At 33.8% G+C, this 26,605-nt stretch overlaps 1 protein-coding gene and 1 long non-coding RNA gene across 2 annotated transcripts; one reads left to right on the forward strand and one right to left on the reverse strand.

The window, feature by feature from the left end:
* Positions 1–1,525: 1,525 nt before the first annotated feature.
* LOC105644215 (uncharacterized) lies at positions 1,526–2,965 on the reverse strand. The gene has a single exon (XM_012229490.4). It carries the CDS (start codon positions 2,794–2,796, stop codon positions 1,702–1,704), a length of 1,095 nt encoding a protein of 364 aa, XP_012084880.1. The 5' UTR covers positions 2,797–2,965; the 3' UTR covers positions 1,526–1,701.
* Positions 2,966–21,812: 18,847 nt separating this feature from the next.
* On the forward strand, positions 21,813–24,568 carry LOC149495631 (uncharacterized). Its single transcript, XR_016321140.1, has 3 exons — positions 21,813–22,430; positions 23,485–23,562; positions 23,857–24,568. It is a non-coding gene; the product is annotated as an uncharacterized LOC149495631 (long non-coding RNA).
* The last annotated feature ends 2,037 nt before the right edge of the window (positions 24,569–26,605 follow it).

Genomic DNA, 26,605 nt, shown 5'->3' on the forward strand with positions numbered 1-26,605 from the left:
GTTTTGAGCCAATATTGTCGGATTTAGGCCTTAATACCGCGATTATTAATTAATCGGGCATTTAGCCTAAATTTATTTAATTGAGGCAATTTGTTTGCCTAATGATGGCATGGATGCATTTATGCAGTTGTAGAATTATTAGGAGTAGAAAAGAAGCATGCATGAAGTGCTAAAATTAAATAGGCAGAGTTCAGTTCATGTACCTGATTTAATCGTCGACCGCTTCTTAACTCCAGGTTAAGCTCCTCGTTAAGGGAATTAATTTTAATTTAATTTTAAGTGACCAAGTATCACAACAATAAAATAAAACTAAAATTAAAAAATGCAAGAAAGCAGTAAAGAATCGCAAAGAGCGTAAGGAGAAGGAGCGTCCGTTAACACAGACTGAGTGTCTCAAAACGGAGCCCCAGAGCCGTTTTTTATAGGAAAAAACGTGATCCCGGGCGCCCCTGCCCGCCTTCGAGGGCGGGCGTGCCCGCCTGGCCTGGGCGGGCATGTGTGCCTTTTCCCCTTTCTTTTTCTTTTTTATCGTTCTGGAGGCTTTTTCGGGAGTTCCGGACCTCCAAAAAATATTCCGAGACCAGTTCCGTGATTCCCGCGACGTCCCGGACGTTTCAAGTACCATATTGGCATACTTTCGGTAAACTTTCGAAATGGCCTTCGGTCCGGCCGGACTACTTGCAATCCGGGAAATGGGTATTCACAGGCGACTGCAGCCGCTGCCGCCGCCGGCGATAGCGGCTACCGCCGCCTTTAAAGGCGGCCGCCACCGCCGCGGCCGGGAAAACGGGCTTTTTGAGCCTCAAAATTTAGGTATTCACATCATGCAAAACTCGATTTTGATTTCTTAATTATGACCCAGATTGTTGATTCATTTAAAAGAAGCCGAAAACCTAGTCCCCGAATCCAATGATTTGAGGCTAGTACATTTTATCCAAAGGCAAACTGAAAATGGAGTCTAACACGGAGTTTTTTCGTTAATCTTTTTCCCGAAAATAAAAACAAATTAAGGTGACGACTCTCATACCTCAAAGCGCTCCAAAGAGCCAACCTGACATGACATAAGCAATAAACCAAGCCATAATTTGACCTAATCAAACAAAAAAGGAACCATGAGGAGTTCCTCCCAGTTTCCGTGACGAACCGACCAATAGGCCTGTCTAGATGGAGTTCGTCCTTTGGATCTCTCTCCTATGGTGCTCAGAAGGGGTTTCACAGAAATTATTGTAAATTTAGTATAATAAAAATCATTTTGTAAATGTATTTTACAAGTGTTCCTTGTAAATTATTATAAATTCACAATAAAATGTACTATGTAAATTATTACAAATTTAATGTAAATTTATACAGTTATTTATTATACAAATTCACTCACTGCAAAGAAGATCACCCCAGCATGGGGCGCGCTTATAGACCTAGTTCCCATCTAAATTGGTAGGAGACGTTCTTAAATTACTTCTACATTTGTAAATGATCTTACATGACAGGAGAACATAACATAACATAATAACATGCCAGACTTGCATTTGTCATAATTAAGACAATGCATTATATTTGAATTTCACATGGAAAAAGGCTGATTCCATTCAACAAACAATTACAAATATACAACAAGTAGAAGAATGATTAATTTGTATGGATAACATTGACACCCCAAATCAATTTAAAACGCAAAAAAAATCATCCAAGTAAATGAAAAGCTCAACAGCAAAGGGGACAAATTATGAGACCATTCTCATTACAATCCTGGCATTTCCTGGACAAGCCATCATCTTCTTCAATAACTCTATGACTGCCATTGCAATTGAAGCAAAGCACAAATCTAAATCCAGCACATCCTTCACATGGTCCCACGGATTGATCTATTGGAACCCCTTCAAACAGCAATTTAAGCTTCCCTTGCTCATGTAACCCTATAACCTCCTCTGCTCCACCTATGTATCTTCCTTTAATGAAAAGCCTTGGAGGCATTGCCTTACCTTCCATAACGTTCCATAGCTCTTCTTTGAACTCCATATGCATTGATACATCTCTCTCGTAGAATATAACCCGAAAACTCTCTAAAAGAAACCGAACGCTGTTACAATCCTCAAAAGTTTTTCTTATTCCTTTAAGTGTTGTCGTGTATAGAATTACCGAGTCATTACCTCCTGGAGGGCACTTTTCTTCGAACCCTGATAAAGGGTTTTCTTCAATTCTACGGGCTTTTAACGGCGGCTCCTCTTCGCATTTTTCCAGATTCTCTGCTTCTTCCTTTATTCTTTCAAGATTCTCTTTCTCAATTCTTGCTCGTCTCTCTGCTTCACTTATCCTTGCATGCTCTTTCACTGCTTCTTCAAAGGCCGCAAGAAGATTGGGGTCAAATAGAGTACCGGAATTCAAATCCGGTCGCCGGTAAGACAAGATGTCAATCTCTGACAGTGGTGTCTGTTGTTGTCTAAAAGAATTACACTCCATATTATGATTTTTCAAACCTACTGTGTCTTTTTGCTGCTTGAATGATGGACCAACATTTTCTTTATCTCCGCTGTCATCAATATCCATTTCCTCTTCTTCTTCCTCTTCACCTTCAAGATCTCTCATAAGCTCTGCAACATCAATAACATCAGGTCCTTGATCTACCACAACCTTTTCCTGCTCTGCTTCTTTGGGTATGAAGTGAGTGTGGGTCTGAGCTTTTGTGTTTTTCGGAAATATTGTTTCAATAAACCCATCAGCTGCATTTACCAGAAGAACTCGATCTTTTGGCTTGATTGATTTCAACTTCTTCAATAATTTCCCTTTCATACCCTTCATTTTATCTTTTGTTTCTTCTTCTTCCCTACAATTTTGGTTTGAATTACTCGATTATAGATATGGAACAAGTTTTGATCTGATCCTTTGTTTCTGGTGAGAGAGAGCGACTGGCTTTTCAAGCTCAACGGCTATAAAGCTGTTATTTTAACTTTTAAAATTTTAAAAATGTGAAGTGGGGACCGGGGAACAATCTCATGGAACTGGACACAGAGAATTCTATCTAGATCATTTCAACGTGATAAAAAAATTATTTTAGTGGAAAATCAAATAGGTGGTACCATAGGATAGTTCACACGGGAAAATGGTAGATAGACACGTGGGTACAAAGTCTACGCAGGCAACGGTCATAATTCTTTAGGTGGGCCTGTAACACCTTTCACTACAGTATATTCATAATTCTAATTGGGTTCCCACCTTGCTATCTTTTTTAAAAATAAAATTTTAAAATAGCTTAAAAAGAAAAGCTCCAGAAAGCTAGCACCATAAAATAATAATTAGGGCCCATATAGAATTTATCCTGTTTTGTGTTTGTATTATTGCTCAATTTGGAAAACTATGCTTTTCCTTTTAATGATTTTATACGTTAATAATAATTTTTCTAAGTAATACAAGTAAACATGCTCAAAGTGAGATTTTTCTTTTTTTTTCAAACTAACTCCACCAATTTATAAGGATCAAAGATAATATTTGAAAAAAAAAAACTTTACACAAATTTGCAGAGATTATAGCTTCATTCGAAGCATATTATATTATTGTATGCCTATTGTAAAGTATTATTATTATTATTATTATTATTATTATTGGTCTTTTATATGACGTGCGTTGCATGTTGACTATACTCGTTATATATTCATTTTTTTATCTATATAATATTAAAGCATAAATTTTATTTAGATTAAAATAAATACAAGTGGTTAATTTGTATTACATTTTGTCGAACAAACTACTTGCAATATTACTTCTTATATATTTCATTCTATTTTTATATAATGAAATGGTCTTAGAATAAAGTTCAACATCATCTCTAGACCTAATCTTTTAGTTCCTAAATCAAGTCATCATTCAATCTTCAATCCCCTGCCCCAACCTCAAATCAATATCTATATACCACTATAAGGAAAAATAATAATAACTTATTTTTTACTGCTAGGTAAAAGAAAAAAAATGAGAAGATGATATGAATTCATAATGGAAATCACTTTGGTTACAGTCACAGTATTACTTATCCAGTGTACCAGAAAAAGGAATATATACACATATACACAAATTCTAGTTTTTTTTTTTTTTCTAGTTTCCTAAATATTATTTTCTTTTAAGTCAAACAGATTTAGGATAAAAGAGAAAAAATATCAAAAAAATTAAAAATGTTTAATCATCAATAGATCATCTATTTATTTATTACAAGGGAGATATAAATATCTTACTAAATTAAAATGATAATAGTTACAAATTATTTAGTGACGAAAAAGAAAATAAAAAATTATTATTAAGAATGAAACTCTTTCAAAACTCACCTAACAAAAAAACATTTCAATGTATATAGATATATAAATACATCAATAAATTATTATATTTTTTTTAAATTAAAATTTTCAACTGTTTACCATCTTAGGTTTAATTATATAAATTTTATTTTAAAATTTACTTTTTAAAAAATATATCCAATCAAATCTTATAAACATAAGAAAAAAATATTAATAAAATAATATACTTTTTTTTCTTATTTTTTTATCTCTCTCCTAAATAAGATATTATATATTCTACTTGAAATTTTATTTTTAAAAAAAATATATATCCAATTAAATCATGTAAACGAAAAAAAGAATATATTTTTTATCTAAATCCTAAAAGAATGAAATATTTAATAAATAAATTATAAAATAATTTTCAAATGTCTCTTTATCATATATATATATATATATATATATATATATATATATATATATATATAAAATTTAGTAAAGATAAAATTTAAAATTTTAAAATGCGTAATTATTTATATGTATTTATTTATAAGATAGTTTTTTTATTCATTGAGAGGCCTGATAGGCCGAAACAATAGTGGGGGCTACAAAATAAATAATAACTGTCCACTCACCAAATTGGTGAAAATACTCGTGGTTGAGAGCATTCGAACTCAAGACCTCTCACTTCTCACATAAATGAGAAGACAATCATATCACAAATGATTGGTTTAAAAAATAATTTTTATAAATATATTCAATCAACTAATAAAATGTTATTTTCTAATTGGCTACGATCAAGGTTGTTTTAGGATATCATAAATTACATCAAGGGCGTTTGTTGCGTCTCTTTTGAGTACCCGCAAGTATATGGATTGCAATGTAGTAATAAAAAGAACGATCCCAGTAGGAACGGGTTATGTTCACTCTACTACTTATTCTTAACACTTATGTTTACAGCAATAAAATATGAAATAATTTAAACTATAATCCTATTTAAAATATAATTAAATATACTACTTAATTCTATAGATAAAGATATAGTATAATACTTAGAAGAATTGATCATGCATTAGATTTTCTTTTTCTATAGCAAAATGTGTAACATACAATAAACGATTCTTTAATCACATATGGTCAAGTATAATTCAACCTCTCGGTACAGAATTACTCTTTTTATTATATGTATCTCTATATACAACAAATGCCTTACTTTATCAAATATTAAGCCTAGTTCTCATTCTTTGATTATTTCAATAAGTTAGACTTAACTTTGACAAACCAAGTTAAAGATTCACATGCAAACCCAACTAAATGAATTCTATCTCTTTGATCTTTACTGAATTATTTCTTTCTGAGAATATAATTAAGTAAGCTTGATTAAACATAGACCAAAAGATAACTTAAAAAAACTTTTACTGAATGAAACCAAATAATATTGTTGCTTTGCACAGAAAATTATGAAGCACAACATGCAAAAAGTCTTTAATAAAACAAGAGAAAGATAGAAGTAATCAAACTCAAGCCTCCGGAGGATGTCACACCTCGAGAAACTCTTGGATGTTCTTTGCACAAACAATAATAAGTGACTCTCGTCATCTTATTTCTAAGTACTACTTTATTATTTTCTACTATATTCTAATAGTACATTTTGCATATTGCATTATGCATATTGCATAATTTCCTCTTGATTTGGACTTCAATTTATAGAAGAGGAAGATGATGGCAGTTATGAAGGTGGTTGGCTGGCCAAAAGGTGCCTCAGGTGACTTCACTTGGGAAAAGTCCCGACCTATGCATGGGAAGACATGATTTTCTGGTGAAAGGTGGCAAGTGCGTCTCCTGGAAACACGATTTGTGCTCGCGAGTTTCAAGGTCGCGCTCGCGATCTTTACTTATAAAATCTCTACCTCTTCTGGAGTGCTTTTCGCACTCGCGCAATTGAATGTCGCGCTCGCGACTTTTGCTTGTAAACTTTCCAATGCGACCTCATTCGCGTCGCAAATTCTGCTAGGCAGGTTCTTCCATACTTTAGTCAACTTTTGGTCATCTTTTTCTATAAAAGTAAGCCTTTTCATTCCTTTGCTCATATTGTATTCCTATAATCACTTTAAAACAAAAAGACAACATGAGCAAACGTAAAATGTATAAAAACAACATGCAATCATTCAAATTACATGAAAATAACATAACAAAATTGCCCGCTTTGGGAGGCTATCAGCGTTATTGGAAATTCTCCCCTACTTCCACATTATATATAGTATATATTATTATTATTATTATTATTATTATTATTAGGCAAATTTATAATTACTTATATCGAAATACAATTCCCTCTTCCTATTTTTTTTTATCAGCAATCAGTAAATTTTATTGAAACGATAACTGAAAATCTTGGCAACTAATAATTATACCCTAGCCAAAAGGCCAACCCATTGCACCCACACCTACAACTCAAAATGCCAAGAAAAAAAGTATCACAATAAGACAAAACAATAAATAGGTCAACCCAGTATAACATCTCTTAAGGCACGAACTGGAACCTCGTCTTGCTTTTTAAGAAATGCTTTTTGAAATTTATACATTTCATTATATCCTTACTTTTAATTCTTTCATCCAATTTTGTCCAAAATTTATGTCCATCAACTGAAAAAATGAGGAAAAAATTATAATTATGTACCTACATATATTAAAATACAACTACCTTCATCTCTGCTTTTTTTAAAAATGTCTTTTGAAGTCTACATATTTTCATTTCGTCTAAGTTTTGGTCCTTCCATCCAATTTAGTGTGTTAAAAATAAATACAAAATGATTTAAATAACCTTACTATTTTTATTTGAAGTAATTTTCTCTCTCTTCAATAACTTTAGTTTCATCCCTTCTCTCTCTCTTATTCTTTTTGTTCAAACTCAAACTCACATACTTCTTCAAGATGGATTTGATTTCAAGGAAGCAATTTGAAGTGATTTGAAATGGGTTTTGAAGGAAATGAGTCTTCTTTACTGCAATTTGCACTAGTTTCTTCAAAATGGAAATGAGTCTTCTGCAAAATTAAATGGTATGAGATGAAACAACAGATCTAAAACTCACAGGTTTACTAAAATTCAACAAATTTCATTGTCATGATCTTTTATAGATATTGTTAACTATTAAAAATTAGGTTTAGATTGTTTAATTTTCTTGACCCTTTTTTAGAGCTGGTTAGAAGTATTTATATTAGAAAAAGACTAGTTATGTCTGGATAAGGATAGCGGAGATCTTACGGTATCTGTTAGTTAGAAATTATTTAGAAATCTAATATCTCTCAATACATATTTATATATTATTCTTTGGTATATTTTATTATTATATATTATCAGCAGTCTCCCAAAAGAATTTGGTCATTTATGTTCAACACATATTATAGTAAGTTCATAGGTGAATTACTTAAACTTGAATGGATGAACTACTTAAGTCCGAATAGTTGAGCTGCTTAAGTTCGAATAAGTGAGCGTCTTAAGTTCCTTTTATGTGTTAAGTTGCTTAAGCTCGTAAAGGTGGATTGATTAAGTTCGAACGGGTGAGCTACTTAAGCTCGTAAAAGTGGACTGCTTAAGTTCGTTTTATGTGTTGAGCTGCTTAAGCTCGTAAAGGTGGACTGCTTAAGTCCGAATGGGTGAGCTGCTTAAGCTCGTAAAAGTGGACTACTTAACTCCGAACAGGTGAGCTGCTTAAGCTCGTAAAGATAGACTTCTTAAGTTCGAGTTGGTGAATGTTATAAGTACCTAAAAAGAAGAAAGACCGTGTAACTTGTTTTTCTAAGCATCTATTTTCAAGCCTTTTGAGCTGAGGTGATTTCTCTTTTCTCATACATGGTTGAACATTATGTGGGTCCCGTTTACGTATGGCACAACCCAAGAGAGAGTTGAATTGGATTTTCTAACAATTTGACTTTCAAAACACAATATTAGAATTCTGTTACAGCAAAATTAGAAAGCGTTTGTGAGAATCAGTTATCAACTCTAGAACTTTCTCACAAAGTTGTTGCAAGCTTAGAAAGACTCTGTGAAGAATAGTTATTGCATTTAGAACTACTCCACAGAACTTATGCAAGATTAGAAAACTAGTTAAAACTCAGATTGTGATTTATACTGAATATAAAAGGATAAGAACTTGGTATAATTGCAATATAGAAATTCAGAGTTCTAATGTTTCAAAGAGATAAGCTTATTCACGTTTAGAAACAGAAACTCAGTAACAACTTTGCATTTCTGAAAAAATTAATAGTTATATAAATAGAATATAATCAAACAACACTTCAGAAAATGAAAGAAGATAAACACAGAGATTCATAGTGGTTCTGCACTAACTCACCTACATCCACTCCCCAAGACTCATCCTGAGATCTTCCACTATGTTATCTCTTTTCAAGGGTGAGAAACAAACCAACTTTACAAGGAAATATATCAACACCTAGATCTAACCTGTGTCCTACTAGATTTCTAAAGGTTCCAGTCAACCTCTACCCTTTCTGTTTTGCAAAGAACAGAAAACACACATCAAGATATTAGAATCTCACATAAGGAGAAGGTTGCTTGATAACTTTTTCACTACATAGCTTTTCACCTAAGCTGTCATACAAAAGTTTTTTGTTTAAAAAGCCTATAGCCTACAACAAATTATAATAGCATAGGGACTACTATGAGCTTCCTTTAAGATACTCTTTCTCAACTCTAAAATTTTAGGCACACAAATTCGATCCCCAAAATACAAGCAGTCCTCTCTAATCTCAAATCCCTTCTTCTTACCCTCTCTGACTAGGCCTTTCCACAAGGCAATAGTCTCATCACCCTGCTGTGCATCTCTAATCTGCTGCAGTAGGCTAGGTTTCACCATAAGCTCTGCTACAAGAGCACCATCTCTAGTCACAGATAAGTGTGCATTCATAGCACGAAGAGCAACTAATGCCTTTCTACTGAGTGCATCTGCCACTACATTAGCTCTACCCGGGTGGTAATCAATAGTGAACTCATAGTCCTTAAGTAGCTCTAACCATCTGCGCTGCCTCAGGTTAAGCCCTCTTTGTGTAAGCAAATACTTAAGGCTCTTATGATCCGTATACAAGTGGCATTTCTCACCATATAAGTAATGTCTCCAAATCTTCAAGGCAAACACAATAGCTGCTAACTCCAAATCATGGGTAGGGTAGTTCTTCTCATGTGGTTTCAGCTGCCGGGAAGCATAAGCAATCACCTTGCCCTCCTGCATAAGCACACAACCCAAACCATTATGCGAAGCATCACTATAAACATCATATGGTCTGCCTGGAGCTGGCTGTGTCAAAACTGGAGCCTCAGTAAGCATCGCCTTAAGCTTCTCAAAGCTACTCTGGCATCTATCAGTCCACTCAAAACGGACATCCTTATGGAGAAGTCTAGTCAAAGGGGCTGCAATAAGAGAAAACCCCTTGACAAACCTCCTGTAATATCCAGCCAAACCTAAGAAACTGCGAATCTCTGTGACATTCGTAGGTGGCTTCCAATCAAGCACTGCCTCAATCTTCTTCGGGTCCACCCGAATACCCTCTGCAGAAACAACATGCCCTAAGAAAGCAATCTCAGTCAACCAAAATTCACACTTACTGAGCTTGGCATACAACTGTCGGTCTCTCAAAGTCTGCAGAACTGTTCGTAGGTGATGATCATGATCCTCTGTAGTCGGAGAGTACACCAAAATATCATCAATAAAAACCACCACGAACTGATCCAAATAAGGATGGAAGATCCGGTTCATCAGGTCCATAAACACTGCTGGGGCATTAGTCAACCCAAATGGCATCACTAAAAACTCATAGTGACCGTAGCGTGTCCTGAAAGCAGTCTTAGGTACATCTGATCCCTTCACCCTTAGCTGATGATAACCTGATCTCAGATCTATCTTCGAGAATACACTAGCCCCTCTCAACTGATCAAACAAATCATCTATCCGAGGCAATGGATATCGATTCTTCACAGTAACTTTGTTAAGTTGTCTGTAATCAATACACAATCTAAGTAAGCCATCCTTCTTCTTTACAAACAATACTGGAGCACCCCATGGAGATACACTAGGACGAATAAAACCCTTATCAAGCAACTCCTGAATCTGTATCTTTAACTCTTTCAATTCAGCAGGCGCCATCCGATATGGAGCAATGGATATCGGTGCAGTACCAGGCATAACATCAATACCAAACTCAACCTCTCTCTCAGGAGGTAAACCAGGCAACTCCTCTGGAAACACATCCGAAAAATCACATACTGTGGGTATATCATGGACACTAGGAGACTCTGACTCTGAAGCAAGTACATAGGCTAAGTAGGCCTCACAACCATGCTGGATCAGTCTTCTCGCAGTAGAAGCAGAAATAACATTAGAGAGGTAATCCGACCTCTCCCCCACAACTACAATCTCCTCTTCAGACGGAGTCTGAAGCGTAATCCTCTTATGTCTACAATCAACAATGACCCCATGTCTAGACAACCAATCCATACCCAATATCACATCATACTCCCGAAAAGGCAACTCTATCAAATCACCCGGAAATACATACCCATGAATGGCTACAGGGCAATCTCTATACACCCGATCAACTACTACACTCTGACCCAAAGGGCTAGTAACCTCAACGCTGTGCTCTAATGTCTCAGCATGCATACTACCCAGTCTACCCACATGTGAGCATATGTATGAATGCGTGGAGCCCGGATCAATCAAAGCAAGTACAAAAGTGTCAAAGATAGAGAAGGTACCTGCTATGACGTCCGGCGCATCCCGCTGCTCCCTGGTCCTGATGGCATAAGCTCTCGCCTGTGCTCAAGCCTCTGGTCTCTCCACAGTCTCAGACACGGGTCTCTCACTCCTAGTACCATATCCCTCACTACGGCCTCTACCTCTGCCTCTCTGAACATAGGGAGCTGGCCTCCCAACCTGGTGAGCTGGATGAGTCACAGTCATAGGACAATCCCTAATTATATGCTCAGTGGATCCACATCTATAGCAAGCTCGCGTAGCTCTCCAACACACCCTAATATGTCTCCTGCCACACTGACTGCAAATTGGTAGACCTGACCATGCAGTACCTCCACCACTAGCAACAGATGAAACCGGAGGAGCTGATCTCGGAACTATACCCCAACCAACTGTCTAGCCCGGTCTGGCCCCCATCTGCGGTCCGCCTCTAAATCTCTTGCTACTAGACTGGACCCCTGAAGTCTGTCCAGACGTAGCACTCTGAAATCTCTTATACTGACTGCTCTGCTAGATCCTCTGACCTCTGGCCTGTCTCTCATTCTGAATAAGCTCAAGCTCTGTAGCAGCCTTCACCAAACCAGCTAATGTAGTGTGGGGCTGGGATGTCAAGTGCATCCTATACTCATCCAGTAACCCCTTCCGAAACTGCTTACACCGATCTGCCTCAGTAGGGACCAACTTAGAAGCATACCTACTCAACCGCAGAAACTCCCACTCATACTCGGAGACAGTCATTCGTCCCTGCCTAAGCTCAAGGAACTCTGCTATCCTCTGATCCGTGTATAACTCCCCTACATATTTCTCCCAAAAAGCAGAGAGAAAGAAATCCCAAGTAACATCGTCAACTCTCGCTGTCTTCACCATAGACTCCCACCATAGGTAAGCCTCTTCCTTTAGTAAGGAAACAGCACAAATCAATCTATCTGCAGGAGTACATTGCATCTGGTCCAAAACCCTCTCTGTAGCTTGGAGCCAAAATTCTGCTACAGAAGGATCATCATCTCTCCGACCCATAAAATCCTCAACACGATACTTCCTCAGTCTCTCTACCGGGGTATGAACTGGAACAGGGGCTGGTGCGACTGGAGCCTGGGGAACAGCTCCCGCAGCCTGCCTCAATGCAGCTACCAACTGCTGTACCAAATCACCCTGATTAGGCCCCGCAGGACCCGCAGTAGCCTGCCCTACAGCTGAGGCGCGCTCTGCATCGGAACCCAAAATCCCACCAGCATCACCACCGGTTGGCCTACCGCCCTCTAACATAGCACCCTCTGGAGGGACATAACTGTCCACCTCCTCATCCGGTAGGCGCTGAGACATAACTAAATACCTACAAAGACCAGCGGATTCGCATCAGAGAGAAATTCCCAAAACAGACTAATATGGCATGTATTTAACTTAAATCACTTATATCATGACTCCAAATCGGATAAACTCTCATACCAAATAATATATCCTAGAATCATCTAAACCTATGCTCTGATACCACAAAATGTAACACCCACCAGCCAATCCCGGAGAACCAGACGGCGGATGCCACAATCGGTGCCGGAGCACCGTCTTGTCACTTATTAAAGCTAGATTACAAATTAGAAGTGGTTAAATTTTCATAAGGAGGCAAGTAATTAACATTTTGTTTTTTTTTTTTTTTTGTTAACGAAAATAATATTTAAGGAAATTCCTACGAAAATTTCGCAAGAGTTTCCCCTAAAAATTAACTTGCCACACAAAGAAAATATACACACTTCCAATTTTCTCCAAACCCCAAAACTCCAATTCAACATAACATACCACAAGCACTTCTAAATATCCATCAACATACGCATCATAGTCTAAACACATTCTTTTCAAGGAATATATAATCATCATACACCAAAAATATAATAAGATGTTATTTCCTTCAATAATCATAACTCTTAATACATTATAAACTTATTATATACAACCTCCATAATACAATCTTTATATACATGCCAAAAATCACCATTTACAAAATATCCTACCCAAAATGTGATCTCTACTCTGATGCTTGTCCTCTGGTCTTGAAGAACACCCTCCGCTCCTAACCTGCGCGTGATAAAAATCAACGCGCTGAGTGGAAGACTCAGTGGTGCTAAATAACCAATAATTAAATTAAATAGAAAAGCCAAGTCAAATCGGAAATTACTCAACTATATAAATACCGAAATCGCATTCATTTAATTCAAATACTTTGAAATCAATGAGAAGATTATAAATACAAATATGTCTTCATTCTTTTATAGCAACAATAAAATTTCATTTTTTGTTGAGGCTCGTACTCATGCAGAATGAACATAAGCAGATTTGATCGTGGCCTATATTAGCGCCACCCCCATCACATACTCGTGGCCTATGAAAGCACCACCCCCATCACACAATCGTGGCCTATGAAAGCACCACCGTGGCCTATGAAAGCACCACCCCATCACACAAATAAGCGCGTCCGCCTATTTACAAGGGCTGATAACCCTAGCATATGATCATAGCTTCACAATAACAAAATCCATCTCATCATACCACGTCTCAATCATGCATAGTAGAGCCCAAATCAAAATCATTCTTTCACAAAAGCAATAAGTCTTAATCAAAACCTCTTCATTTAGTACTCATCAGTTCAAAAGTTTTACTCAAAACACTATAAATGTATATATACTTAATATAGTATAAAAGTACATAAATCAAGAACTTTTCAGCATTTCCAAAACTTGACCTCTGCTGGGTTTTTAACACATAATTTGAGTTATGGGTCTCCAAATTGAATGAAATTAGATTCATTAGAAAGATAAGACAAAATTATACAAATGTTCAGAAGGGACCACAGCCCAGATCATAGAGTAAGATAACAAACAAAAGCTCAGAACACAGACCAACAGATCAGACCTGATTCAGCAGAACCAAGTCCAATGTTTCTTGAATTCCTACTTCCCCAAACACTCAAATGAAACCAATCTAGAACGAGAGATTTCTCAAGACACAGGGCAACAACTTTTATGAAGAACTCAGAACCTAATCTTATCATTATAGTGGTCAAAATGGGAACTCAATTTAGTAATGCATGTGGCCCGACACAACAGAGTCAGTTTGGGTGTTTCAGCCATAAGGTGAGCTATGTATCTCCAATTTGGACACAAGAGGATGGGTTGGAAAGATAAGAAGTAAATCTATAACGTTTATGAAGAACATAAGACATTATTTTGCCATTTGAGTAGTCAAAATGGACAATAAGTTCAGATATACAGGTAAGACATCATAACAGAACCAGTTTTGGTATTTCAATCATAAGTTGAGCTACAAGTATTGGAATTAGACATAAGAATATGTTTTGGAAAGCTGAGAAATAGAGCTACAACTTTCATGAAGAAGTCAGAAACAAATGGGAAGTATAAAGGGGTCAAAAATGAGTTCCAATTCCACGGCAGAACACATCTCACATTAAAATTCAGCAATTTCAATAGAACATACAAAGTTCCCAAAATATATTCAAAACCCTAACCATGTAAAACAACTTAAACAAGTGAAATTATGATTGCACTAACCTTATTAACAAGCTTGAATAAGCTTGGAAAGCCTTACTCCTTGGCTTTCTCTTTCCCCTTTGAGGATGGTTCTCCAACCTCTTCAAAGCATGAAAAATCAACATTACAAGCAAAACTTGACAAAAGAAATAGTTGGAGCATGATTTAATGCATCAATAACATGTCTAAACCATGAATTCTATTTAACAATTCACAAAACTCAAAAACCACAACTTACTTGCTTCAATGGTAACTTCACTTCTCTTTGCTTTTAATCACCAAACTCAACTTCTACTTCTTAATTCTTAAGAATTAAATACAAATCTATGGTTTAATTAGGTAGTTTGGTGGTAAATTTGGAGGTAAGAAAATGAAAGAAGAAGGAAGAAGATGGAAATGGCGTAGAGAAGAGAAGAGAAGAAAGACAAAAATGTTGTGGTGTTTACTTTAATTGCCAAAGTCAAATTTGACTTCCTAAAATCATGCAAAATGTGTGGCTAAGATCAAGTCCTAAGTAATCTCATCCAATGGCTCTAAATATTCCTCAAATAATTCTCTTCTACTTCTTATTTAACTCCACCAATTAATTAAATTAACTCCACTAAAATAATTCCTCATTTATTTCTTAATATACCACACTAGAAATATTATGCATTTAATACATAAACTCTCCAAAAATATTCATTAAATATTTTCTACCCACCTAAATCATGCAAACATGCTCCAAAAATAGTAAATAAAATATTAACTAAGCATAGTAATTTTTCCGGACTAAAATAATACCAAGTCCCGGACCGATGGTACTATTCACAGACCGGTAAATCACTATTACCGACACTAAAAGAAAAATCAGTCTATTACAGAACCGTTGAACAGAGGTGGTCTAGAAATAGATTGACCTTCTAAAGATTTAAGAGGAAGTGAGGCTGCCATGGTGTCTTTTCTCTTGAGCGGTTAAGCTTCGGTAAGTCAAGAGCCAAAGCTTTGATACCAAATTGTTGGTCTCGTTTATGTATGGCACAACCCAAGAGGTGGGTAAATTAGATTGTCTAAAAATTGACTGTCATTACACAAGATAATAATTTTATTACAGCAAAATTAAAAAGCATTTGTGAGAGTCAATTATCAAGTCTAGAACTTTCTTTACAAAGCTGTTGCAAGATTAGAAAGACTCTGTAAAGAATAGTTGTTGTGTTTAGAGCTACTTTACAAAGCCTATGCAAGATTAGAAAGACTCTGTGAAGAATAGTTATTGCGTTTAGAACTACTTCACAAAGCTTATGCAATATTGGAAAAGTAATTAAACTAAGATTGTGATTTATACTGAATATAAAAGAACAGATTAAAAATTGGTATAATCATAATACAGAAATCTAGAGTTCTAATGTTCCACAGAGATAAACCTTATTCACATTTAGAAACAGAAACTCATTAACAACTTTGCATTTCTGAAAAGATTAATAGTTATGTAAATAGAATATAATCAAGCAACACTTCAGAAAATGAAAGAAGATAAACGCAGAGATTTATAGCTATTCAGCACTAATTCACCTACGTCCACTCCCCAAGACTCATCCTTTCAAGGGTAAGAGACAAACTAACTTTACAAGGAAATAGATCAACACCTAGATCTAACCTTTGTCCTACTAGATTTCTAAAGGTTCTAGTCAATCTCTATCCTTTCTGTTTTGCAGAGAATGAAAAACTTGCATCAAGACATTAGAATCTCACATAAGGAGAGGGGTGCTTGATAACCTTTTACTACACAGCTTTTCACCTAAGTTATCACACAACAATTTTTCGTTTAAAAAGCCTCTAGCCTACAATAGATTATAAGAATCTATATAGATAGAGAGAAATGCAATAATAAACACAAGAATGACAGAAAACAGATTTTGAAAACAGAAAAAAAGTTCAGAACTGTTCTTCAGAAATAATCTATATAGACAGAGAGAAATGCAATAATAAACACAAGAATGACAGAAAACAGATTTTGAAAATAGAAATAAAGTTCAGAACTGTTCTTCAGAAATAATTGTTACCAGTTTTTTTTTCTCTTAAAAAAATATCTCTTGAAGCAAATGGATGAAAATAAATAAGGGGAGTTGAAAAGAGAGCTTTAAGAGATCTGAAATTTTTTATCAATGCACTCTTACTCTTGCAAAAATCACACATTTTCAGAAGAAGAAAAACTTTTTTATAAGAGAAATTTATCTTATTATAAAGATATTGAATCTTTACTTTAAAGAGTATCTTGACTTTCTAAAAATAAAAAGATATGGATATCTTACAAATACTCAATTATTAGTTACTAAAAATATTTAAGCCAGAATCTTTTTTATTTAGGTAAGTGAATTAAAAGAGCAAAGATTTGACTTTTCCTTTTAAGAAAATTTTTTGAGAATATCTTAAAAACGATTTTTGAGAGAGAGAAAAGAGATCTTGTGCTTATAAGGGAATATTCTCTCTATCCTATAATATATCCTCAGATACTAACCACTACACAAATTTTCAATAATCTTCATGGTTTTCAAATAATCTTGGATTGTAAGAACTTGCTTCTTTAGCGACTTCCATATTAAAAATCTGCAATAAAACAATTTTAGCACATGCAAGAATATTAAATTTATTTGTTTTGCATAATCATCAAAATCTCAAGACAAAATTGACCCTTGAGCCAACACATTATATGTACTTCGTTAAGAAAAATGTTGTCATGTTTATTTTTTGTTTATAATTTTGTAAGCATCCAATCAATAGTAATCCCTAAAGCTTTAATTCTAAGATCATCCAATAAAAGCTAAATAATTATTTCTTGTCCAAGGAAGGCTGATAAAATTGATATGAATTTCTAGTTGCAACATATCCAAATGGAAGCAATTGAAGAAATAATATCAACAATATTTAAATTTTCCTAAAGTCATTCTGATTAATAAGAAAATTTTCCATCGATTCACTTTTGACAAGCATGGATGTAATACTCGTAAATTTAAAAATTTAAGAGCAACATAACAGGTTATAATTCAAAATTTGATTATCCATGAATAACAACAACCAAAAAGATATCCTCCTTTCATACAGCAAAATCCATGACAACTCAGCTACTGTAATGAGGTACACTATTGTACTAAATATAATCATATCACAACATTAATGTCTTTATTAAAATCAATAAATACCATAACCACTTGTAACTTGTTTATACCTTAATGAGCTATAGGTAAAATAATCAATAATGACAAAAAATAATCAATAACCAGACATATCACAATATTCAAATAAATATAAAAAGAAAAGAAAACATAGTAAATGTTAGTTTTTTTTTATTTTAATAAAAGAAAAAGTGACGGTAAGTGTTAATTTTTACATTTTATCAAAAAAAGATATCGAAGAATGGGAAAAATCCTCATTAATATATAATATATTCTGTAAAAAGATAAATCCTCATTAACACCAAGTAAATTTACCTTGGAGAGTTTCAGTTCAAAGCTCCAGAAGATTTCTTTTAATTTCAGAAAAATGTCACAAGTACATGATGATCTATAACAAAGCCATATTGTAGTAACGAAATTTATGTTGATTCTATGTTAAAGCTAACGCTCCTACAGAATTCATTGTTGGCTCAAGGGTCAATTTTATCTTGAGATTTTGATGATTATACAAAACAAATAAATTTAATATTCTTGTATGTGCTAATATTATTTTATGCAGAAATTATTGTTGAAATTATTGAAGAAATGAAGTTCCTACATCCCAAGATTTTTATTTGAAGACCATGAAGATTAATGAAGATATTTTCTATTGGTTAGTATTATAATAAGTCTTAGGAAATTATTGTAGGATAGAGAGTAAATGATATTATAAACACAAATCTATTTTATATCTCTCAAAATTGTTTTGAAATGTTTTTGAATAAATTTATTAAGAATTTATAGCCAAAATCTTTACTCTTCACGTTTTTCCATCAAAATATCTTTGGAGTAAATATTCTTGGTAGTTATTAAATGAAATTCTGCAAAAAGTATTTTTTGATCTAAAAAGCAGTTTCTGATTTAATACAGCTATCTGTTTCTGATACAGCTGGCTGTTTCTGATATAAATGTTACACTGTTTTCTAAACTGATTTAATACAGCTATCTGTTTCTGATATAAATGTTACACTGTTTTCTAAACTGATTTAATACAGCTATCTATTTCTGATATTAATGCTACACTGTTTTCTAAACTGAACCTTTCATCTCCAAACCTTGCATGTGTGAATATTAAATGTAGTCAAACAGCCCTTTTAATTGCAACCCATGCATTGCCTCGTTAGTTTAAAAAACATCAGAAACTTTATTGCTCATTAAAGCAAAAAATCTCAACGTTAACTTCTAAGAGACTATCATCTTTTCATATAAAAACCATTTCCTCTTTTAAAAAGATCGGGTTTTGCAAAAGAGTATGAGTCTATTGTTTAAAGCTTAAATCTCTCAAAGCTCTCTCTTTAATCCCCCTATTTCTTTTCGTCACTTTGCTTCAAGAAAAGTTTTTAAGAGAAAAGAAAATTTATTAACAACATTTTCTGAAGAACAGTTCTAATCTTTAAATTTGTTTTCTAAATTCGTTTTCTGTTCTTCCTGTGCTTATATTTGCATTTCTCTCTGTCTATATAGATTCTGTAAGCTATTGTAGACAGGCTCTTTATTTGAAAAACTTTTGTGTAATAGCTTAGGTGAAAAGCTATGGTGTTATAGGTTATCAAGCGACCTTCTCCTTGTGTGAGATTCTAATGTCTTGATTTGAGTTTCTGATCTCTGCAAAATCAGAAAGGGTTGAGGTTAACTAGAACCTTTGGAAAATCTAGTGGGATAAAGGTTAGATCTAGGTGTTGATCTATTTCCTTGTATTGTTGGTTTGTCTCTTACCCTTGAAAAGAGATAACATAGTGGAGGATCTCAATATGCGTCTTGGGGAGTGGATGTAGGCGAGTTAGTGCCGAACCACTATAAATCTCTGTGTTTATCTTCTTTTACTTTCTGAAGTTTTGCTTGATTATATTCTATTTACGCAACTGTTAATCTGTTTAGAAATGCGATGTTGTTAATGAGTTTCTGATTCTAATCGTGAATAAGCTTTGTCTCTGTGGAACATTAGAACTCTGGATTTCTGTATTGTGATTTTACTAAGTTCTAATCTGTCCTTCTATATTCAGTGTAATTCACAATATGAATTATAATCAGTTTTCTAATCTTGCTTAAAGCTTTGTGAACCAGTTCTAAAATGCAATAACTGTTGTTTACAAAGTCTTTCTAAAATTGCTTAAGCTCTGTGAAGCTGTTCTAATCGCAATAGCTGTTCTTCACAGAGTCTTTCTAAAATAGCAATAAACTTTGTGAAGCTGTTCTAATCGCAATAGCTGTTCTTCATAAAGTCTTTCTAAAATTGCTTAAGCTTTGTGAAGCTGTTCTAATCGCAATAGCTGTCCTTCACAGAGTTATTCTAAAATTGCTTAAGCTTTGTGAAGCAGTTCTAAATGCAATAATTGTTCTTCACAGAGTCTTTCTAATCGTGCAATAAGCTTTGTTAGGAAGTTCTAAACTTGATAACTAACTCTCACAAATGCTTTCTAATTCCGCTGCAATAGAATTCTGATTTCTGTTTTTGAAAGTTAAATTTTTAGAAAACCCAATTCACCCTCCTCTTGGGTTGTGCCATATATAAACGGGACCCACATTCATCATTGCAATAAAAGTTAAATTCGATCCATCACATTTACATAATTCTATTCCCATTACTTTCTCTAGAATTTTCAAAGCTTCAATCACTTCATTGCATTAATACTTTAAGTTGTTTAGAACTTAGGTTCAAAGTCTTCCAGGGAATGCTAAATAAAAATAGTGCAGGTTCAAAACATCAGGTACTCACAGTTCAAAAATATTGTATAATTTTTTCCATTCCTAAACAATTTACTTTAGCTAGGATAATAAAATCCCCTAGAGTACATAATAAAAGATAAAACTCTATTTTAAATTACAGAACAGATATTATCGCCTTCCAGTTTCCACTGCAGGTTTGCAGTTGAGGAAAAGAAATAACAGTTAATGTACTTCTTGCACCTTCAAACAAATTTCACGACCATTTGGCAATCAAGAGGCATAAATTCTGTGCAGAAAAAAGATAACTATTTAAACAATAAAATGAATTTACTAATTAGGCAAATAATCTCTTAACCCTCCTCCCCTCGAAAGTAAGCCGAAAAAGTAAAAGCAAAAAGATTTTGTCTTTCAAGCTCTAGGAAAAGATTTGCAAAATGTAAATTGGATAATCAAATAATAGAATTCATCAAATTCAAATATATATTAATTTCAAATATGAATCAATTCTTAATTCCTTTCGAAAAATACACCCCTAGTGAGACAGCACATTGATATGCCAATTTCAAGCACCTAAAAACATAAGCAACAAATGACTGCTATTTCTTACTAGACTATCGCTATGAGATAGTTTTCTTACACAGAGCCATTCGAGGCAGAGTGCACTTGAGAGTTGAGAACTCTTAGATAGTAAAATCCATAAGCAATTCTAGGAATCAATGATCATGATGTAATTAAAGTCAAATAAGCCCGAATCTTAAGTTTTAAGAGAAACAAATATCTTTTCATGTTGTTGATCAAAGCAACAATCAATCATAAATTCAATCAGTTTTCAGGTTGATTATAAGCGTTGCTAACAGATACTTTGGTTAATTACAAAACATGAAGCATGAGTTATTCTCGTAAATGGTCGAATAATTGGCTTTGGAGAAGTTTGCTATAACATATCATCAAACTAACTGGTCATAAGGATCAATCTAAAATCTTCAAGACATTGTTAAAGTGATCCATCTTAACCTCCTAAAAGAGGAACAAGTGTTCATTAGTTCATTTATTCTCCAAAAGAAAAGTAAAAACTAAAGCTTTTACGACCTCGTTGGGACTTAATAGACGGTTTAGAAAAGGAAAAATGAAGAAGCGTACAAAGTGCAAAATATGATGTATGAGCATAATTGAAATGACATAATTTATTTTCAAAGATTTTTCATTTAAAAATTTAATTGTTAATTCTAAACCAATGATATTATAGAATATTATTATATTTAAAATACATTAATTAATACCCTATGAAATTATTTAACTAAGTGCATTTTATATTGCTAGACCAAATTTTATAAACCAATTCAAACTTAAAGAAAATCAACAAACCAATAGAAAAACCAAGCTAACCATGATTTGGACGGAACCCAACGCGAACCAAACCAAACCAAAAAAAAAAAAACCCTAAACAATTCTAGAAACCCTCCCCTATCACATTTTCAGCGCCGGCCTCACCCTCCCCCTCTCCTCCTCTCTTTTTTCCGACCACCAGAGACCAGCGCCACGCCTCCTCGCCGCAGCAGTTGTAGCCATCCGTTCTCCTTTCCTTTCGTTTCTGGCGCGGATAGAAGGCGCAGGAGAGCTGCGACCTCCTTCGATCGAGAAGTCGCGTCTAGCCTCCTGCTCCTCGACTTTCCAGTGACGTTGGCTTCTCTCCCGTCGACGAAGAAGCTCCGGTCTCTCCTTCACTCCCTCCTGTCGCTTCCGGCCAACGCAGCTAACACAAAGAGCTGCAGTTGCGTTTCGATCGGGCAGTAGCATCGTCTGCATTCTTCTCGCCTTTGTGGCAAGACCAGCCAGCGAAACTATCTCCTCTTTCGTTATCAACTCCTCACCAGCGTATTTTCGGCCACCATTCTCATAAATTCCGGCCAAGCTATCGTCGGCAGTGGCATATTTTGGACAATTAGATCTGTTTCCAGTCATTTAATCGGAAAATTCATTTTTCCAACGCTATTTTGTAACTAGGTAATTAACTTCTAACCAGTCTCAGTATAGTTATAAATTCTTTAAATTTTATTAATGGGAGGTGATGTATAAAGTAATTTTGATATAGAAATGGGCATTTCTCACTACTGCCTGTGTAAATTGCTTAGAAATTTTATTGAACATTGCTATTTGGGAACTATTATTTGAGCTTCTTGATGAGGTTGAGTGGGGTTGTCATGTTTACACCAAGTTATGTGTAGGAATGAGAAGTCTCTTGAAATGGCAGCAACTGTTTTTAATTATTCTTTTAAATTATTGCTTGATATAGTACAGTTGAGTTCTAAGTTTATTTTTCTACAAGAAATTGGTTAGTTGATGTGTAATCCAAGATTTTAGTGTAGAAGAACTTTGAATTTGTGTATTGGTAGCAATTATGTTGAGACCTTGAGTTGTTGTAGAATGACTAACATATATAAGTGAGTGTAATTTTTAAGTTTCCATGTTGGTCAATACATATAACGGCTTATTTATATTCGATGGACGATTAAAATGGGATCGTTAGCTATGATCACATATGGTGAAGACGGTGATTCGTGGATCATTAAATGGAATATACGAAATCTTAATTAATAATGAAGGAAATAAAAGATTTTATAAATTATAGTTGCTTATGATTATTAAAGGTATATATATATTTAGATAGTTATACTGGTAGGATGTAAAGGTCAAGCCAATATCAATTTCATCTATTTATCTATTTAGCTATGTGCTTATTTGCTTAACTTTATGTAGTAAAATTAAAGTTTTATATTGATGATTAAATATTAGTATTATTTTTTGGATGGAGGAAGGGAGATTTGACTGCTTGATCGCCCGACGGATGGGCTGTGTTTATTGATTGAGATATTTAATATTATTGTGTTATTCTAGCAGGTAGATAGTCTTATTATTAGGGGAGGTACTGCCGAAATTTCGGTAAAATCTACTCTAGTTATAGCAGTTAGATACATAGATAATTTATTAGATTAATTCCTTAATTCTCCATTTAAATTAGTCCTTTGTCTGATCCAATTCTTTTCTTTGCATTTTTAAGTTCTTTAAATCGTCAGAACCTGTCTACTGCTCCCGCAAGTCAAAATCCGAGATAGAGCACTTTCTTTTCTCTATCACTGTGAGTAATAATAAATAGTGCATATACCATCATTGCATATGCATATCATATACCTTATATTATATATATAAATGATAATTTAATATTCCTTTCATATTATTAAATTATTATTAATATAACTATATACACTTGTATCATACTTGTTTTATGCTAATACTAGTATATAATTTTGTTTTTATGTTGCGCATTAAAGATTGATTTGGTGCATTACGTTGAATGAACTGCTTGATTACTTGTGCTGTGAATTTGCTATGCTTTGTTTGTGTGGAATTGAAATGAAGTGGGCCAACACAGGTTTGTAAGGGCAGTCTGAGATACCATCAGTCAGGTATGGGGAGATCGGCGCCCCCGTGTGTTCCTGATGTTATATGATATGGAAAAACCACGAAGTGGCTGCCTGTTGGTATGAAAAAGAAAAGAGAGTATATAAAAAGTAAATATGGGAGAGGGGTGATCAAGTGAGGATTAGACTGGTCGGCCAAGTATGGGAGATCGGCTCTCGAGTGCACACGTTTGAGAGGGCGGGCCATGTGAGAGGATGGCTCGTCGGGGTTTTCGATGGCGCCACTGACTAATTTCCACTTGTTGATTATTTGAAGGTGAAATTACTTGTGAGTGTTGATGTTGTGCCATATACTTGACTGGTAGTATGCGCACTTTAGTATTTTAGGATGCATTTCACATGAATGCCTGTGTTATTTATTATTTATTATTATTCACTGAGTTGCAAAACTCCTCTCTTGTTTAACTTTTCAAGAAATAGGATTTCCATTGAGTCGCTTAAAGCTCTGCATGCTTCTCCGCAAAGCTACAAGAGTAAATATCTAGTTTCTGATTTTAATTAATTGTTGTATATAAGAACTTTGTTACTTCTAGTCATTTTTGAACTCCGCAGTTCTCGGATTTATATGCCTTTAATCATGTATTAATATGGATATATTAACTTGTGAACGTTTTAACTATTACTTTAATGCATGTATGGACCAGTATCCCAATTTATAAATAAGGTGTATTATAAATAGACCCGAACCATAAATTGATTTGAGATGTTGAATTTGGGTCAGGAATATAGGTTTACTGTTCTTAAAAATCCGTTTGGCGAGTATGGAGTTTATGGGTTACGCTTACTACGGGTTTCGGGGGTCTTAAGCTTACTTGGGCCTTAGTCCCGGTTCAGCCCATGGAAATGGGTCGTGACAATAATGATCTTGTAAAGAAGTTGAAAAGTAGAATTAAGACCCTTCACACTAGCAGAAGGATTCTAATAGAAGTTTTAAATTATACCAAATGACTGGTTTTAAGTTAAAATCAATAAGCCATGGTGCATTCACATATTTATTTATCCGATTGCTATTTTAATCAAGGACAAAGACAAAATTAATTGTAAGAGGGCAATATTTAGAGTGTATCCTATTGCATACATATTTCACAACCTTTTTTTTCTGTTTTCAGTTTTGTTAGTTTGAAAGAAACCACAAATAAGTAATCCAAATATTTAACTAGACATTGATATTAAAGGTTTTATTTTCATATTTCAAAATTTCATTCCTACAAGGCAAAAGCTATTGGGTTTCAATATGTAAAATATGCAGTAGAAAAAGATAATTATAATAAAATAATTATTCTAACGGGATTCGTTTAAACGATTAAAACAATAAAATTATTTAGAAGAATACCTCTTTTGCAAATTCTTCGAAATTTCGATCTACGCGGCTAGATTGTCGCAAACAACAAGTCATCCAATTATTGGGCTTCTAATAGTATCTACACGAATGGACAATCAAAAAACTCTTAAACTATTTTAAAGGGTTGAGAGATTAAAGAGTATGATAGTGCTAACTATCTTAGGCTCTATATTTAGTTTTGTGGTTATGAACAACAACCGTCTTTGGACTCTCTTAAACCTTATATGTAACGCCTTGATTTTGGAATTATGAATAATAGCTTACTGGATTGCTAATTGTTACTAAACTGTGATTTGGCTTGATTTTCAATCTAGATAAGTTATTTTCATAAGTATTAAGTTTTAATTGTGATTTATGCATTGCATGTTATTAGTTTATTACTCATCCATTAAATGATTTTGGATTGTAAATTATGAACAGTACTTTAAGAAGCCTAATTGTGAGATTTAATGCGGTATAGTCTAACTGCACCTAATTATTTGAAATTTGGATTGGAAATTGTGTTAATTTAATTTTAGAATATTTTTCCTAAATTAATATGATTTTTCCTATTTATTGGGTATTTAATTGACAAAATTGATATTTTTAAGTAATTAAAGAAATTAATTATAATTATTAATATTTATTTATAAATATTAGTAATTATTTTAATTAGTAGTGATTATTATTGATTTTTGGTATTTGTCATTATTTATTGAAATTTATTTATTAAAATATAAGTGGAGGAATTTATTTTGTGATTTTTATTTATTAAAATTGATTTTAATAAATAAAAGAGTAAAAAAAATATATAAAGATATTGCTGATCTTAAAATGGCCATGCGCCAACTTTAAGAGAAAATAAAAAAAAAAATTATTATTTTAAGCCTATATGCTAAAGGCGGGGCGCCACTTTAAAAAAATAAAATAAAAAAAATAAAAAAACTAACTCCTAAAAGATAAAGAAAGAAAATAAATAAATAAATAAAAAGAAAGAAAAAAAGCTAACTAACGCCTAAAACAAAAAAAGAGAGACCCTCTTCAAGAAAGAGTTGCCGCTCCTCCCTGCACACGGAGGAAAAGAATAAAAAAAAAAAGGGTCAGCTTTTCGTAAGAGATCTTTTATAAAACCTGATCAAATATCATTATTAATAGATTATAATTAGCTGGGTAAAATAAATCAGCATATCAAAAGGTGCAATCAGTTATAGCCGCAATAGTACATTTCACAAACAAAGTATGATTCCGTTTCACAGTTTGTAAATTCATTTTTTATTTTGATTGCATATTTAAAATCTGTATTTTGAGGAGATTTTAAATCTCTAATTATTGTTTGTGCTTTGTTTCATTTTTGATTCTATGCCCATAGAGAATGAAAA

This window comes from Jatropha curcas, chromosome 6, assembly GCF_041381405.1.
Source record: "Jatropha curcas cultivar XTBG-Jc1 chromosome 6, XTBG_Jcur_1.0, whole genome shotgun sequence".
Lineage (NCBI taxonomy): Eukaryota > Viridiplantae > Streptophyta > Magnoliopsida > Malpighiales > Euphorbiaceae > Jatropha > Jatropha curcas.

Bases quoted from the DNA above. Each gene is read 5' to 3' on its own strand.
- LOC105644215 (XM_012229490.4), bottom strand. From the start codon at position 2,796: ATGAAGGGTATGAAAGGGAAATTATTGAAGAAGTTGAAATCAATCAAG.